The sequence below is a fragment of the Hylobates moloch genome, unplaced genomic scaffold (genome assembly GCF_009828535.3).
Source record: "Hylobates moloch isolate HMO894 unplaced genomic scaffold, HMol_V3 SCAFFOLD_1, whole genome shotgun sequence".
In the NCBI taxonomy this organism is placed as follows: Eukaryota; Metazoa; Chordata; class Mammalia; order Primates; family Hylobatidae; genus Hylobates; species Hylobates moloch.
In genome coordinates this window covers 88238463-88253166 of record NW_026652276.1, presented here as the reverse complement: position 1 = coordinate 88253166, position 14704 = coordinate 88238463, and the positions used below count along the sequence as shown (strand labels likewise).

General features: G+C 32.6%; 1 protein-coding gene across 8 annotated transcripts in view; it reads left to right on the top strand.

The window, feature by feature from the left end:
* GALNT13 (polypeptide N-acetylgalactosaminyltransferase 13) overlaps nucleotides 1-14704 on the top strand; it is a 588430-nt gene that overhangs the window by 570278 nt on the left and 3448 nt on the right. For 4 of the 8 annotated variants that reach the window (XM_032755678.2, XM_058441873.1, XM_058441896.1 and 1 more), the window contains 2 exons: nucleotides 2967-3101; nucleotides 10919-11116. In XM_032755678.2, the coding sequence (XP_032611569.1) occupies nucleotides 2967-3101; nucleotides 10919-11104 (321 nt within the window). In that variant the 3' untranslated portion in view covers nucleotides 11105-11116. Of the gene's footprint in view, nucleotides 1-2966; nucleotides 3102-5373; nucleotides 5715-10918; nucleotides 11117-14704 lie in introns of those variants that run through there. The other 4 variants (XM_032755681.2, XM_032755686.2, XM_032755680.2 and 1 more) reach the window with 2 other exon arrangements.

Below are 14704 nucleotides of genomic sequence, written 5' to 3'. Positions count from 1 at the left end.
TATTATAAACTCTCCCTCGGGACTTGTGCAGTGGCCAAGGGGTCAGCACAGACAGGCAAGAGCAAACATTGCTGGACCCTTATACTATAATTTCTTGGCAGTATTGGGAAGAAATCCTCAATTTGGGATTAACTCCAAGACTGGGAATAATAACGCTAAATATCAGCTACTGAATTTTGTCTGTGTGCCAGAATCTCTGCAAAGTATTTCACATATGATGTTTTCAGTATACCCGAAGTGAATTCCATGAACCTTTTACAGTAGTAAATATGAAAAAATTTTAATAATGACAATTATGGGTTAAAAAGCTAATGGATATAAATGATAAATAATTGAGATCAAACCTAATAATTTCCAGACAAAATCAAGAAGGATATGTATATACTGACATGCACTGACTTTTTATTATTATCAAGAGTAAAAGACATCCTAGAAACAAGCATACAATGAGATTATTTCCCAGGTACAAAAAGCAAATTGATCCTGATTTTACATTAATCCAAGAAAAATAAGGAAGCATTATCTACAGATTGTTTTTAACAAAAATTGCTTGTGAGCCAAATATTTTAACATCTGTTAATTTTTTTTCAAGTACAAAGGCCAAAAAAAATTTAGCAGACATATAATTTATATACACATATAAGTACAGAAACTATTCTACAGATATATCTTTCTTAAATGTAAATTACTTATAAGTCTAACAACCACAAATGAATCTAAATTAGAAATTGAGGATCAAGGGATATGGTAGACTGCTCTCTGAAAGGTTCAACAGGTACTGTTTCCAAACTGTCTTAAGAGACTGGAAAAGAATACACTGTATAAAAATGGCCTGAGCCATTAGAAAATTAAGGCTGAAATGGGTGTTATGATGTTTCCTTTTACACTGGCATTTGTACACTTTAAAAGGAAGCAATTTTAATGTCGAAGACTATCCTTCATTATTGAAATAATCCTATAATGAACAAAAGAAATTTCTCTAGAAATTTCCTTCTCTCAGCTTAAGATTCTCACTTGTGTAATTAAATAAGTTTGTAATTGTGTTTAAAATAATACTGTTTGGGGAGGATATGAATATTTCTGTTTGATGGGTTTTTATTTTATTCTTCTTAGGTGACCAGATGTTCTTCATAAAAATGTATGAACATGAAAAAAAGTAAAGAACCTAGAAAATTTATTTGTGAATTGAATATATGAAGTCTGTGATATATTTTACATAATTCACTTAAATGTACTTCACATTTCTCAAATTTGTATATTATTGAGAAAATGTATAACCTTTGTGAAGAATTTTCTGGTTTTTGTTGTTGTTGTTTTGAGACTGGGTCTTGCTCTGTCACCCAGACTGAGTGCAGTGGTGTGATCATGGCTCAAGCAATCTGCCAACCTCAGCCCCTCCCACCTCAGCCTCCCAAGTAGTGGGGACAACAGGCATGTGCCACCATGCTTGGATAATTTTCTTTTTATTATCGTTTGTAGAGCTGACATCTCTGTATGTTTCCCTGGCTGGTCTTAAACCCCTGAGCTCAAGCAGTCCTCTCACGTTAGCCTCCCAAAGTGCTGGGGTTACAGGCATGAGCCACCGACCCAGCCCCCGATAATTTCCTTTTAAGCGGTTGGCAGAAGAGGGTATTTGTGTTCCGTCATTGATTTTGCTGCCTCCTCTCACCACTTCTTGTGATTTTCATAGAAGTTCTGAGTAGCAGTGCTGCAGAGGCAACTCTTCCAAGACTAACTCTTTCAGCTTACGGAGCTCCAGAGTTTATGTTATTTGTAAAGCTGACTTCCTCAGATATCTTTGAGAAACAAAAAGATCCTGACATGACCTTTCTCATTATGTATTCTGTTGACATTGCAAGGAGAAAGAAAAACCCACAGAATACTGAACAATGCTTATCACAGTTAAAAGAAGAAAACACATTCTATAATTATGTGCTTAATAACCCTTATGAGGCCGGGTGCGGTGGCTCACACCTGTAATCCCAGCACTTTGGGAGGCCGAGGCAGGCGGATCATGAGGTTAGGAGATTGAGACCATCCTGGCCAACGCAGTGAAACCCCGTCTCTGCTAAAATACAAAACATTAGCCCGGCATGGTGGCGCATGCCCATAGTCCCAGCTACTCGGGAGGCTGAGGCAGGAGAATCGCTTGAACCCGGGAGGCGGAGGTTACAGTGAGCCCAGATCACACCAGTGCACTCCAGCCTGACGACAGAGCAAGACTCTGTCTAAAAAAAGAAAAAAATCCTCATGAAACCTTAATAATCAATGTTGTAAATAAATTATTCACACCAGGAACAAAATAATAAAGATTATTATAGTTCAATTGAATTATCCAGCAAAGAGTCCATAATCCACCGTGACATTTCTTGGATATTTTCAGACGAATTGATGGAGTTAAGCTTAGGCAAACCATATTAGAGAGATAAGTGTAGAGCCTACCTTTAATAAGATCTCTAGAGAAGATACTTCTACAACCTTCAGAAGCTCACTGACAATATTTAATAAAACTTACACGATGTACTTATGTTATCAGAAGAAAGATTTAAACTTCTATATGAAAAATGACATTGTAGAATTGGAGAACTGGTCATTCGATAGTAGGAACAGGGACTGCCTTCACTGAGCCCCGTGAAGTTTGCAAATTTTATTTTATTTAACCTATTGTGTGCTTTATAGTGCAAGTATCATGCAAGAAATACAGTGCCAGCAAATAATGGGTATTTAAAAGTTTGTTTTGTTAAACTGAGGCCTCACCAAAACATCATAAAACAGATGACTTTGTCCCTATTTTGCAGTTGAGGAAAAAGACTCAAAGAGATGAATTAGCTTTCTCAAGATAACATACTAGCAATCGTTTGAAAACACAAGTTTATCTGATACGAAAGCTTCCACGGATAGATCTGCTCTATTGTGACATTTTAAAACATACATACTATTTTATTAGCTGAATTTTACATTTTCAGGTATTTTCTTACACTGCTGACAAAGAAATCCGAACCGATGACTTGTGCTTGGATGTTTCTAGACTCAATGGACCTGTAATCATGTTAAAATGCCACCATATGAGAGGAAATCAGTTATGGGAATATGATGCTGAGGTATAGTATTTTCCTTAATTTACTTATTATTTGATGCTTAAGCTCAGTTATATATTTCAACATTCAACATTTAAATCTTAAGCTGGTTTTTATCTACATTGGCAGAATTAGATTTTCAAGCATGCAGGCTCATATCTGATTACATTAGGATGGCATATTATATAAACAGGTTTCACCAAATTGGTCTATTAATATAAAATATGAATGAAGACAATAAAATCAGTTTTGTGTATGACAACTTGTTATCTCCATGTACATGCCAAACATAACTTAGGCAAGGGGTAAGCTAAGTCTATCTGAGACGTTTGTGTGAAGATGTGCATACAGGATAATATTGACAATATGTCCATATTTTCAAATTTTAAATTTTACAATACTAATCACTGACATTTATGTTCCTCAACTGGAAGGAACAATATCTGACAAGATTAACAAGATTTCTTTACTGTTTACAATTGTAAATATTTTGCAGAATTCAATAAACTAATTAGTCACATAAAAAGCTGAGTAGCCTCTTCTCAAGGCTATATTGATAGTACACCTTTCTGACAGAGGAGAGGGAGAGAAAACAACAAAATTACTGTTGGAAATTTATCTCCAGGCAGTGTGTAAAAACCAGATCAGCCATCAGATGGAGCTAATAAAAAAGAAATATTTTCCTTTGCATAAGGAAGCTTACTCTTGAAAACAGCTTCATTTCTTTCAGTTTTCTTTTATGGTTAACAAAATGAATTGGTCGTCTGTGTTACATTTCCCACATTATTAAGTGGTAGGTGATTTATTTAAAAGGAAAACTAAACTTCATTCTGCTTAAAAGATAAATACTACTATAGAGGTAAGTGAGTCTCACAGATGCAGTATTCCATGCAAGCCTAAAATTTTCTACAAGAATAACATTTTAAAAACCAATCTACAGTGTTTTTGGTACTGATATTTTAACAAGACCTTTTAAAAACCTTTTTGAATGTCGTTTTAATATTTGCATGAGTCTGTAGTTTCTTAAGTTGAATGTTAGAAAAACTTACTGAATTCTTACAGGATTTGAAACTGGTTATGTAGGGTTAATTTTGGGCCCAACACTTATACAGTGTTACCAGGATCTTAGGGCACAAAATCATCTTCTGGGCCACAATTGAGGACAAACACTGAGAATTCTTTGTATGTCGTACCAATGTGTTCTATTAAGATGCTATTGCCTTCGCTATATCCTACTCACCTTGTCTGACCACCAATTTTTTTCTCTTCAACTATTACTTATTTGTACCATCCTTGATATTAATCCTACAGAAAACAGTGCCTTTGCAAAATACATGTAGGTAAATCCTTCATCAGTACTCTCTTCTATGAGGAAAAGTGCAGTAAAATGTACAGATATAGTAGAAATCCTATGTGATATTTATTTTTAAATAAAACTTGTTCTTGTTGTTACTGTTTAGTTTCTACCAGGAACCTGGGACTCTACTGAGCTTATGCTAAAAATAAGAAAATCTAGAATATATTTATTAAGAAAGGGGAATGATCGTATACGTTTTTATAAAAGGAAGCAGTGTGGAATTTTAGAATACCACTTTTAATCTTTAAACTTTTCCATAACTCTTGAGTGAACAGTATCATAACTCAAATTCTTTCATTTCTCAAATAACTACTGTTAGCAATTTGGTGTATATTTTTGTTTACATTTTCTGTCAGCTAGTAGCAATGCTATTGGATACTAAGGAATTTTAAGTAAAAAGTGAAAAAAAAATAGGTAGCTTCACATAGGTAGATAAATAAATGATTTCTATAAATTTACTCTTTTGGATGACTAGTAGTAATCTGTTGCAGTATTTCAGAGCACTGTACCATTTTGTGTCATGTTTACTTTGACTTTGGACCACACACACAAAAAGCTTATAAAATGCCATAAATATTGAGAAATTTTTATTTTAAATAATTTGATCATCTGAATTATATAGCTTAATTAAATTCTCTTATATGTTTATGTTTTCAAAATTAACTAGTGATGTTTACATTGTCTAATGACACCACTTTGCCAAATTAAAAAATGTATAGGTCATAATCTAATAAATGACATGAGAATAGAGCAATTGTAGGAATAATACATTGCCTTTCTGGAAATTTCAGCTTTGAAATGTGATTATATTTTTGAGAAGGTCATTAAAAAGGATTTTTTTAAACAAAATTGAAATTCAACATTTATTACTATGCTTGTAAGTTTTACATTTAGGGTTTCTTTAGTTCACAGAATGGTTCCACCCCTTGCTACCCACAGGGTAATTCCAGGAGTAGTGGCGCCACCTGGGAACTTGTTCGAAATGCAGGATCCGAACCCATGGTAAACACACTGAATCCAAGTTTGTATTTTAACAAAATCTCCGATCATTCATAGACACATTTACATTTGAAAAGGACAGGGTCAAATATCTATGTGTCTTCCATAGTCTTTTTATGTACTGATTAAAGAATGTTACAAATTTAGGAAAAGGCATGAATACAATTTGGAAAATGGCAAGGCCTCCAGAGAGGAGCAGAGAGAGGGAGAGGGAGCAAAAGGATAAGAGGTGTTGAGATGAGAAAGAGGAATAATTGCTCAGTGGTTCTATTCTTCTCATATTCCAACCTGTGGAAAGTAAATGCGCCCTGCTTACTACTTTAACTCAATTCTTTATCTTTTGCTAACAAGGACAAAATTATTCTTTGAAAAATCTCTGAGGTGGCGCAGGTTCAAGGCAGAATAAAAATTGTTGGAGTTCACAGAATTACAGAACTGAAATGTACCTTAAAGTTCTCTCCTTTAAGCCTTTATCAGGAGGAACTAAAGCACAAAGATTACACCGCCAGCAGCAGAGCTAGGTTTCAAGTCCTAATAAAGTATTCCAAGCAAGCTAGCTATCAGTACAATTGTGAATCTCACCATGTGAACAGCAGAAATATTCCATCACCTTATCTCCCATAGTCCTTTCAATCTTAGAAAAGAAAGTCATAAATAGAAGCAAGATTGTTGGAATATCCAGAGAAAAATGGAAACAGTTATGAAGCCACAAAACATGGAATCCATCCAGCTACTTTGGTTTTGTTTACTTCTTAGGTGAGTGGGGTAAAAGAGAAGGAATACAGTTCAACACGTATCTGTTTTCTCATGCAATTCTTAACAATAGTCTTATAAGACAGATATTCTGTTTTTCACATTAGTAAAATGAAGCATAGGGTAAATGCCTCGTTTAAGTTTGCACAGCCAGATTCTGGCAGTAAATCCAGCAATTTTTCTACTACACTACATTGCCTCTTGATGTTATCGAAAAACTGGAAATAATTAGATTCTTTCAATGGTTAAGATATAATAAGCTAAATATACGGTATTTCAAACGGAATAACTAAATGTTATCAGTTATTTGTTATACCAAATTTTATTGACATAAAATTTCTCATTTTTTTAATAGTGGGAAATATGTTCTATAATAAATATTGTCTATTTAGCTAAATAAGCAGTCATAAAACTACTTTGTCATTTTGCTCTAATTGCTTACAAACTTCAGCTATACATATTCATAATATAATATCTAATTGCTTATCCTGGTAATTGAATGAAACTAAGCACATGTTAGCAATAAATGCACTTCTTTGGTCAACTTTGATATGAAATGTAGTTTCTCACACCCCTAACTAAATAGTTCTTAAATAACCACGAATTCAATTCACTGTCATCTTGTATGTGGCCTAATCTGTTTGAATTGAGGGCATCCTGGGCATCATTAGCAAAATTGTGGGGTACCTACGTGGTCTAGAAGCTTAAATAAATTGCACAAACCCTTCTGTGCCATGAAATGCCTATTGCCAGGATTAAATGAAAAGAAAAAAAAATTCATCTCACTGAGACATTTTAAAAATTATTTTTATAAAGTTCTGTCATCCATTCATTCTACTGTGTTCAGGTGTTCTTATATTCTGTTTGAACATTACAATTATGTTCCAATCAATTTAGAATATTTCCCTATGATATGTGCACATAATTACATTTCTTTTTGAATAACTAGGCAGCTACATACAGTGTGAGAATCTAATTTTAGATCAGAACACTTATGTTCAGCAAACACTATGCAACAAAGAAAAAAAGGGAGAAAAATATGATGCTAAAAATAACTTATTTTTCATGTGACTGAGCAAGTTGACTTAGAAAATACTTGTTGTGAATTCTATATACATCTGTATCAAATAGTTTCCAGAGTCACAATATAAGGAATTTTTTTCCGTAGGTAAAATGTGTTAGATTAATATTTAGACTTTACTTACACTACCATCTTTTATTTACCTTTATTAGAGAGCAGGTAAATGGGATTATAATTTCAAGGTAAGTGATCTTTAAGTGCATCCCAACCATTCCCCTGTGTAGCATTCCTAAGAAAAACAATGTCTCAATTTACCTTTTGAAGGTTGTGTGCATTACACAGGTATTACCTTTCCATATTCCTATTGACCCATAGCTGTGATTTCTTATTAGAAGTAGTGAGTAGGAATTTCAATATATTAGTGTCATATTTGTAGTTCCTATATGTTAAATGATTACACTTCATATTTTATAATATTTCTGTTCGACTGAATGCATAGATTACTTTGTCTGGAGATCATAATTAATGTTTTGAGTAACAACTTTGTTATATTAATTTTTAATTGTTATTCTATGCTTGATTAACAGAACTCCTATTATCTTTGCTATTAAATATAATAGTACAAATTTATACTTATTTTGTATATGATTATATGTAATAACATAATTGATTGGGTTTTATTTTAATCTTTTACTATACCAACTTTTAAACTGAGACCTGTGCAATTGGCTCTTAAATCAACTATGCAGTCAGTTCATTAAAATATCTATTTTTTTAATTAGTATGTTTTAATACCAAGGTATGGCCTAATTTTACAATATTAATGGCTCTTATTTTGTCACCAAGATTGTTTAGCCTGATTCCAGCTGGCTTTAAGTAGGAATTATATATTTGGAAGGGTAAATTTAGAGATACTCCATGCTACATTTTATGTTAGTCAAATTTGCAAATATATTTAAAGGCAGGAATCATTAATATTTTTCTTATGTATTTTTACATGTTATGATTAAAATATTGTACATTGCAGGAAATACCAAGGCTTTACATTCTAGAGGAGAACAATAAAGTAATACCATATTATAAACAAAACTCAATACTAGCTTAGGGTTTAGATGATACTATTTTTAGTCAATATTTTAAACAAAGCTATAGGAAAATATATTTGGCAGTAAGTTGCATGTCAGCCTGGATGTCACATTGTCTTCAAAGTTGAGTTAATATAGCCGGATGTAGTGGCATGAGCCTGTAGTACCAGCTACTTGGCAAGCTGAGATGGGAGGATTGCTAAAGCCCAGGAGTTCGAGGCCACCCTGGGCAATATAGTGAGACCCTTTCTCTAAAACAAAACAAAGTAGACTAATTAGGCATTTGCAACAAAAACAGATATAACTAATGGTTGATATACCTAATAAAGAGCATATCAACCCTTAATTACTATACTTTTTGAAAGGGAAATAGTATACCACATATAGAAATGTACAAGGACTTGAATAAACAGCATAGCAGAAATGTAGCCAAAGAAAATGACAAGTTTTTAAAAATCATAAAATCATTTTATGTGTGTTACTGTATTCATTTCTTGCTTATCCTATCAATACGGCAAGAAATGTTTTTAACAGCAACATGTAATATTGGTGAAGATGCAGTGAGACTGACACCCGTAAAGTATCCTGACAGATAGCAAGCACAAAAAGTGTTAGCTGCTGCTGCTATTATTACAAAATTACTGTTATAGATATATTTTAAAGGACTTTGCTGATATGTGTTAAAGTGTTCATGTATTTGACCTTGCAATTTCACTTCTAAGAATCATTTCCAAAGAAATGATGACAGATGTAGACATTGATGTTCAGAGATATTTGCCATGTATTATTGATAATGGCAAATATCTCTGAATATCAATATATTGATCAAATATCTCTGAAATACAATATATTTTTGTTATTTGCAATAGCTCCAAATTGGAAAGATATTCCCTGCAAATAAAAAAGTTAAATTGGTTTTGGCAAATTCATTTTAGAGAAATATTTTATTTCTTAATAGTATGTTTTTAGATTATTTTAATGATAGAAAAAATGCCCACAACATGAATAAAAGAATATTTTATTATATGACCTCAATTATATAAATACATAAAATTATTAGAACATACATACAATATTAATAATTGTTATCTTTTCAAACAGTATACTCAGAAAAGAACTATGCTTTGTTTTCAAGCAAATGAAGACACTAAATAATTTTGTGTGTTTTTAAATGAAAAATAATTTTTGTCTCAATAAGGACAAGATTTGTAATTTTTCTTCTGGGCTATGGCTTTTTAGAAGTACCTGGAATGAAAGTTCTTTGACTATTTTTTCATGGCCATTCATTTGATAAACACCTTGGGGACATATATGTTACAGTCATGTTTTTTAATGAAAATTCTATATTGTATTTATGCCCTGGGGTCATGTTTCCAGAGGATAAGCAAAATCATTTTGTTTTTGTTTTATGTCATAAAAATAATTTTTCTTTTATTTACAAATGAAATTAACATCATTTACGCTAATATCTTTGATGTTAAAGTGGCATTTTCCAAGAAAAGTTCACTACAAGAAGAAATATCACTGAGAGTAGAGGATGATCTAGCCTAGCAGTTTTGAACAGTATGGATGGAAAATTCATGTTTGGTTTAAAAACAAAAATATAAACTAGTCTTCTTAAAAAAATCAAGCTATATAGTTAACAATATTATTTATAGTTTTAATATTAACTACATATTTAACAATATTATTAATACAATGTTATTTTTTCTTTCTTTACAAATTATGTATTATTTTACTGTAGAAGATAAATCCTTGAAAACATAAATCCAATAATTTGTGTTCATTAAGCTGCCTGAGAGAAGTAGCTTAATTTTAACAGGATTTATTGTCTTCACTGGCCTTTCACTAAGTGTTTGAATCAACAGACTTACTTGGTGTCTCCCATGGACAGGCACTGTGTCAAGATGTAGGTGGCCATAGCCTGTGGCTTTCCTGGAGCTTATGTTCCTGTGGAGGAAATAGATGGAGAGCAAGAAACAGACAGAGAAATTAATTAATTAAAATTGTTTGGAGAATTAGATTAAGAGTTGATCTTTTTCCTCCCTTCATTACCTACCTTTCTAATTGACATCTAACAAAGGTGGCAGCGTACCTGTGGAACACAACCAGGTTAGCCTTGTAAAAACATAAGTGGGAGCAATTTGAGTACCATACTGTTCAAAGTAAAGCCTTAAAGCTAAATTATCCTCTGAATTTGTCCCTGATGTTTATTGAATTTTAGGGTGAAAGAATGAGGAGGCCAAGGGTCATAGTTGGACTAATCAACTATTTTGAATATCCACTCCCAAATAACTCATCTGGTACTAAAAAGCATTGTATTACTAGGATGAAGGCTAAGAATATAATCTTTTATATCTAAAATAACCATTTGCCAAAAATATTTCATCATTTAATCTTAAGCCCCTCTCCATATTCTCAGTCTTATCTTCATTTATTCCTTCCTTATAGGGTTGATATTAAAGCCATCTAAAAAAAATGTGGCCCACAGCTCCATGGATGCAATTATTGTGACATGTGCCTTCCATCTTTATCCAATAGAAATTGCATGTTGCCTAGGATGATTGATTTATCACTGTCTTTGTACTTGATTTCCTCATTATTCATTATTTTCTTTGTCAAACAGACCCACACTCTTCTTCATATAATCACCCAGTCTTGTCTCTCAGTGAACAAAGTAGCTGATGGCTCCCAGCATCCTACTGTGGAAACCTGTAATGATAGCACTTTGCAAAAATGGCTACTAAGAAACTATACAAGAATGGAAATTTTTAGAAATATTTTTGGGAATTCTACCGATTACATTCTCTAATGATTTTTGGAGGTTTGTGTTGCAGATTTTATTAAATTTATTTTAGTATTTTTGTTATGTTCACTTATTGAAATCTGGAAACTCCTTTAAAATGTGGTTAAGAAAAATTTGTATGACCTTTTCTCCATGGCGTTAACTCTCTGTCTTTTACTTCCTAGCTACTCATTAATTTGGGGACTGCACATATTAAGTTGTGTTTAGTCTATCCTTAATGAGTAGGGGGTTTTTTTGTTTTTTGTTTCTTTATTTTAAACATATATATGCATAAATATACTTGAACAATATTATGAAATATTAGCTCTCTTTGAGGCGAACTGTAGCCATGTCTATATGACAACAGGTTCTGCGTCATCAGATCTGAAAAAAAATCAATAAAAAACTAACAGGGCCAAAAAAAAGGATTGTTTCTAAGACACAGAAATCATTTATTTTGTTTCTTTTTATTCAGATACTTTGGTTAAATGCAAATATGGCATATCCTTTCTAAATCTTATTATTTTAATTAAAACACTAAGCAAACATTATTAAAGACTAAGATGTGGTTTTCAATACCTTTATAAAGAAAATTATTTCTAAGCATTTCTTTGTGGTTGCCTAAGTGAAACAATATTTTTTTAAGTTGTATCTTTTATCCCTCACTTGTATGATTTCTGACTATCTTTTCAGTAAGCAATAAAATGAATCATTATTCAGGTCAAGTCAATAAACTGATACGTACTTCTTGTAAAGAGTGCAAATAAGAACATGTCTTAGCTTTCAGTTTTAAGGGGTTTATTATTCAATAAATAAAGGACTTTACTTTGTCCCATACCTTACAATGAGAACACAAGGAAGATTGGGGCATTTTTCTGGTTCAGATGAACCACTTAAAGATTGTTAGTGGAGGAAACAATTGAGCTGAGAAGTCTTGTAACAAGGCTGGGAATGAAATTATGGAGAGGGGACAACATATGGGGTCCTATTTTAATTAGAACTATGTTCAAGCCAAAGACATTCCAAATGTAAGAGTTGGTAAAGCTGGAAAAGTCTAGGTCTTTTGCACAAAGAGAACTTGCATACAAAGCGATTTATGTGTATTATGTTAGTTTGCTTTCAAAGCAACCAAACCTGATATGTGCAGTGCCAAAAAAGGAGGTTTAGGCTTAACTAAATATTTATTCTCACAAGTCTACTATAGAGTGCTAGAGCAGAGACCACAGAGTGCTTCTCTCCATAGGAGAAATTTCAGCAGTTCCCTTAGCAGTTCTTACAGCCTTCTTTACAGGTGACAGTCTGTTGCAAGGAGATGAGATCCACATCAGGCAGATGTCAAAACCATCCTGGCTTATTGGCCTTATCCTCACAGAAGATGATCTTTCCTTGTAACAACTCCATAGGCCTAGCTTCCAGGAACCAAATAAAACATACAGAATTACAAGTCTGCACTTAGAAAAGCCCGAATTTTGCTTTTCTGTTAGTATATATATATATGCAGTTTATCAGTTGCAGATGCAGTTTATCAGAGTTCATTTTTACCATAAACAATGTAGCCTAGAAACACAGTTAACATTTTTACCCTTTCAAGGTTGCCAGGGGATTACAGTTAGATAGTAGACTGAAGGTCAAATTTTTTAAACGAAAGGGAAAAAGGATATTTGTAAGCATGTTTAAGTCTAAGTATTTTCTGACAAAGAACATGATTCCTCAGAATAATTTGAAGCATGCCTGAGTGTTCACAGCCAGTAAGTAAAGGACAGGAATTTACCTGAGCCTAAAAGGTCTGGTTTTCTACTGCACTACATTGTAAAGGAGAAGTATTTAGTTGTTTGTCTCTGCAGCAGTGGGTTTTGACTATTAGTTAATTCCTTCAAATAAATCATATATTGTTTAGAAAAAAACAGTAATAACTAGTGTTTTTAAAATTATTTGTGCGGTTGACAACATCTATTCAACATGATCCTTAAAAATCTCAAGTCTGTGCTATATTTTGAACTAAGGTAATTGATCAAATTGATCAAAGCATTCAACTACTATGATATGTGATCAATTGTAATAAGACACTGGGAGTGCTTTCTGGGGTAGCTTAATGGGCAATGACATATTTGATATATGAAAAATCATACTTTTTTTAAAAAGGGATCTAATAGAAGTATGCAATGGTAAGTGATATTTTTGAAAGAGAATATATACACAAAGGACCACAGGTATGTAACAAAAATGAAACAATTTTGTTGATTTTTAACTAGAACTGTCTAGAAAAAATACATATTGTTTTTGTTATGTATCTTTATTTTTTCAAGCTGGCTACCGGTTGAATTTCTGGCATCATAAGCATAAATCAGCCATCTTCTTGCCTATCTTTGGCCATTTATTCCTTTCTTTGTTTTTTAGTGTAAATAGCTTGATTCCATGTTTTGAAAGCGCAACAACAGAGGTCTCAATCTTGCAATTTCCTTTTTATCTAATTGCCTTGCTCTTTTAATTTCCTGCTTGCTGTCTCTTAGGCCTCTTCTGCAACAAACCTATTCTCCATTCCATCCTTGCTTACAACAGTGCAGTCCACAATGTTTACAGTCCTAATCTAAGCAAATTACAATCGTCTGGCTGCTGTTTCTCTGCCATTTTTACTGCCCACCCCTTACATTTACTTTCATCCCATTTTCAATGTAGTATCAAGAGCCAAAAAAAAAAAAAAAAAAACCATTTTGTTTACCTTTAATTTTGGTAATTTGCAAAAAAAGTATCTAGAGTGCTATTTTCAAGATATATTTGCAAATCATCTCTCATACATTCAAATACTTTGCTTCTGGTTGGAGAGGTTTTCATATAATATTATCCTAGGTATTGCCCATGAAATAGCAGAAATATATATAATTAGTATGTATAAATCATGTTGATTTAAAATGTGTATCTGAAAAGTCCAAAAATGTGGTTTCCAATGTACATAAAAATGCCAAAGAGAAGATATATAATGACTGGTTAACATATAATTATTGGAATTTATGAAGAAACTAAAATATAAATATAATGTTTAAAAATATATGATCATCATGCGCCTGTTTTTATTTGTTATATTTTTAAGATTCTTAAAAATACAGACCAAACTATTGTAAGGATTTTATCAAGTAAGACAGATTATTTTTTGCTCTGATAATCACTTTCTACAATGAATGTCTTACAGTCACAGATACTATAGCTTGTTTAGTATTTTGAAATGGGAACATCTCTAGCAGTTTTGTTCATTTGGGTCACAGCTGTGCCATCTATTTGCATGTTTACCAAATGGTTACTGAATAACACATGCCTAAGAAAACTAAGCTTTTGCAAAAGCTTGTTAATATTTGCAGTCCTCAACTGAACTCAGAGCTCACAAATGGGCTTTTTGCAAAGGAGCCTGAATTCTTGGCAATGCTTGATAAATGTCAGTCAGTTTCTTTAGCCATCTGCAAATAAAGGTATATTAGACAATGATGACTTCATAACAGTCAAAGTTGTATAATAATCCAGGGACACCTGCACACAGTTCCTTTTACAAACCTATCACAGTGTTATTATATACTATAAAAATCATAAAGGATTTTTTAAAGAACAGATTTTATCTGATGTGCTAGTGAAGCTAAA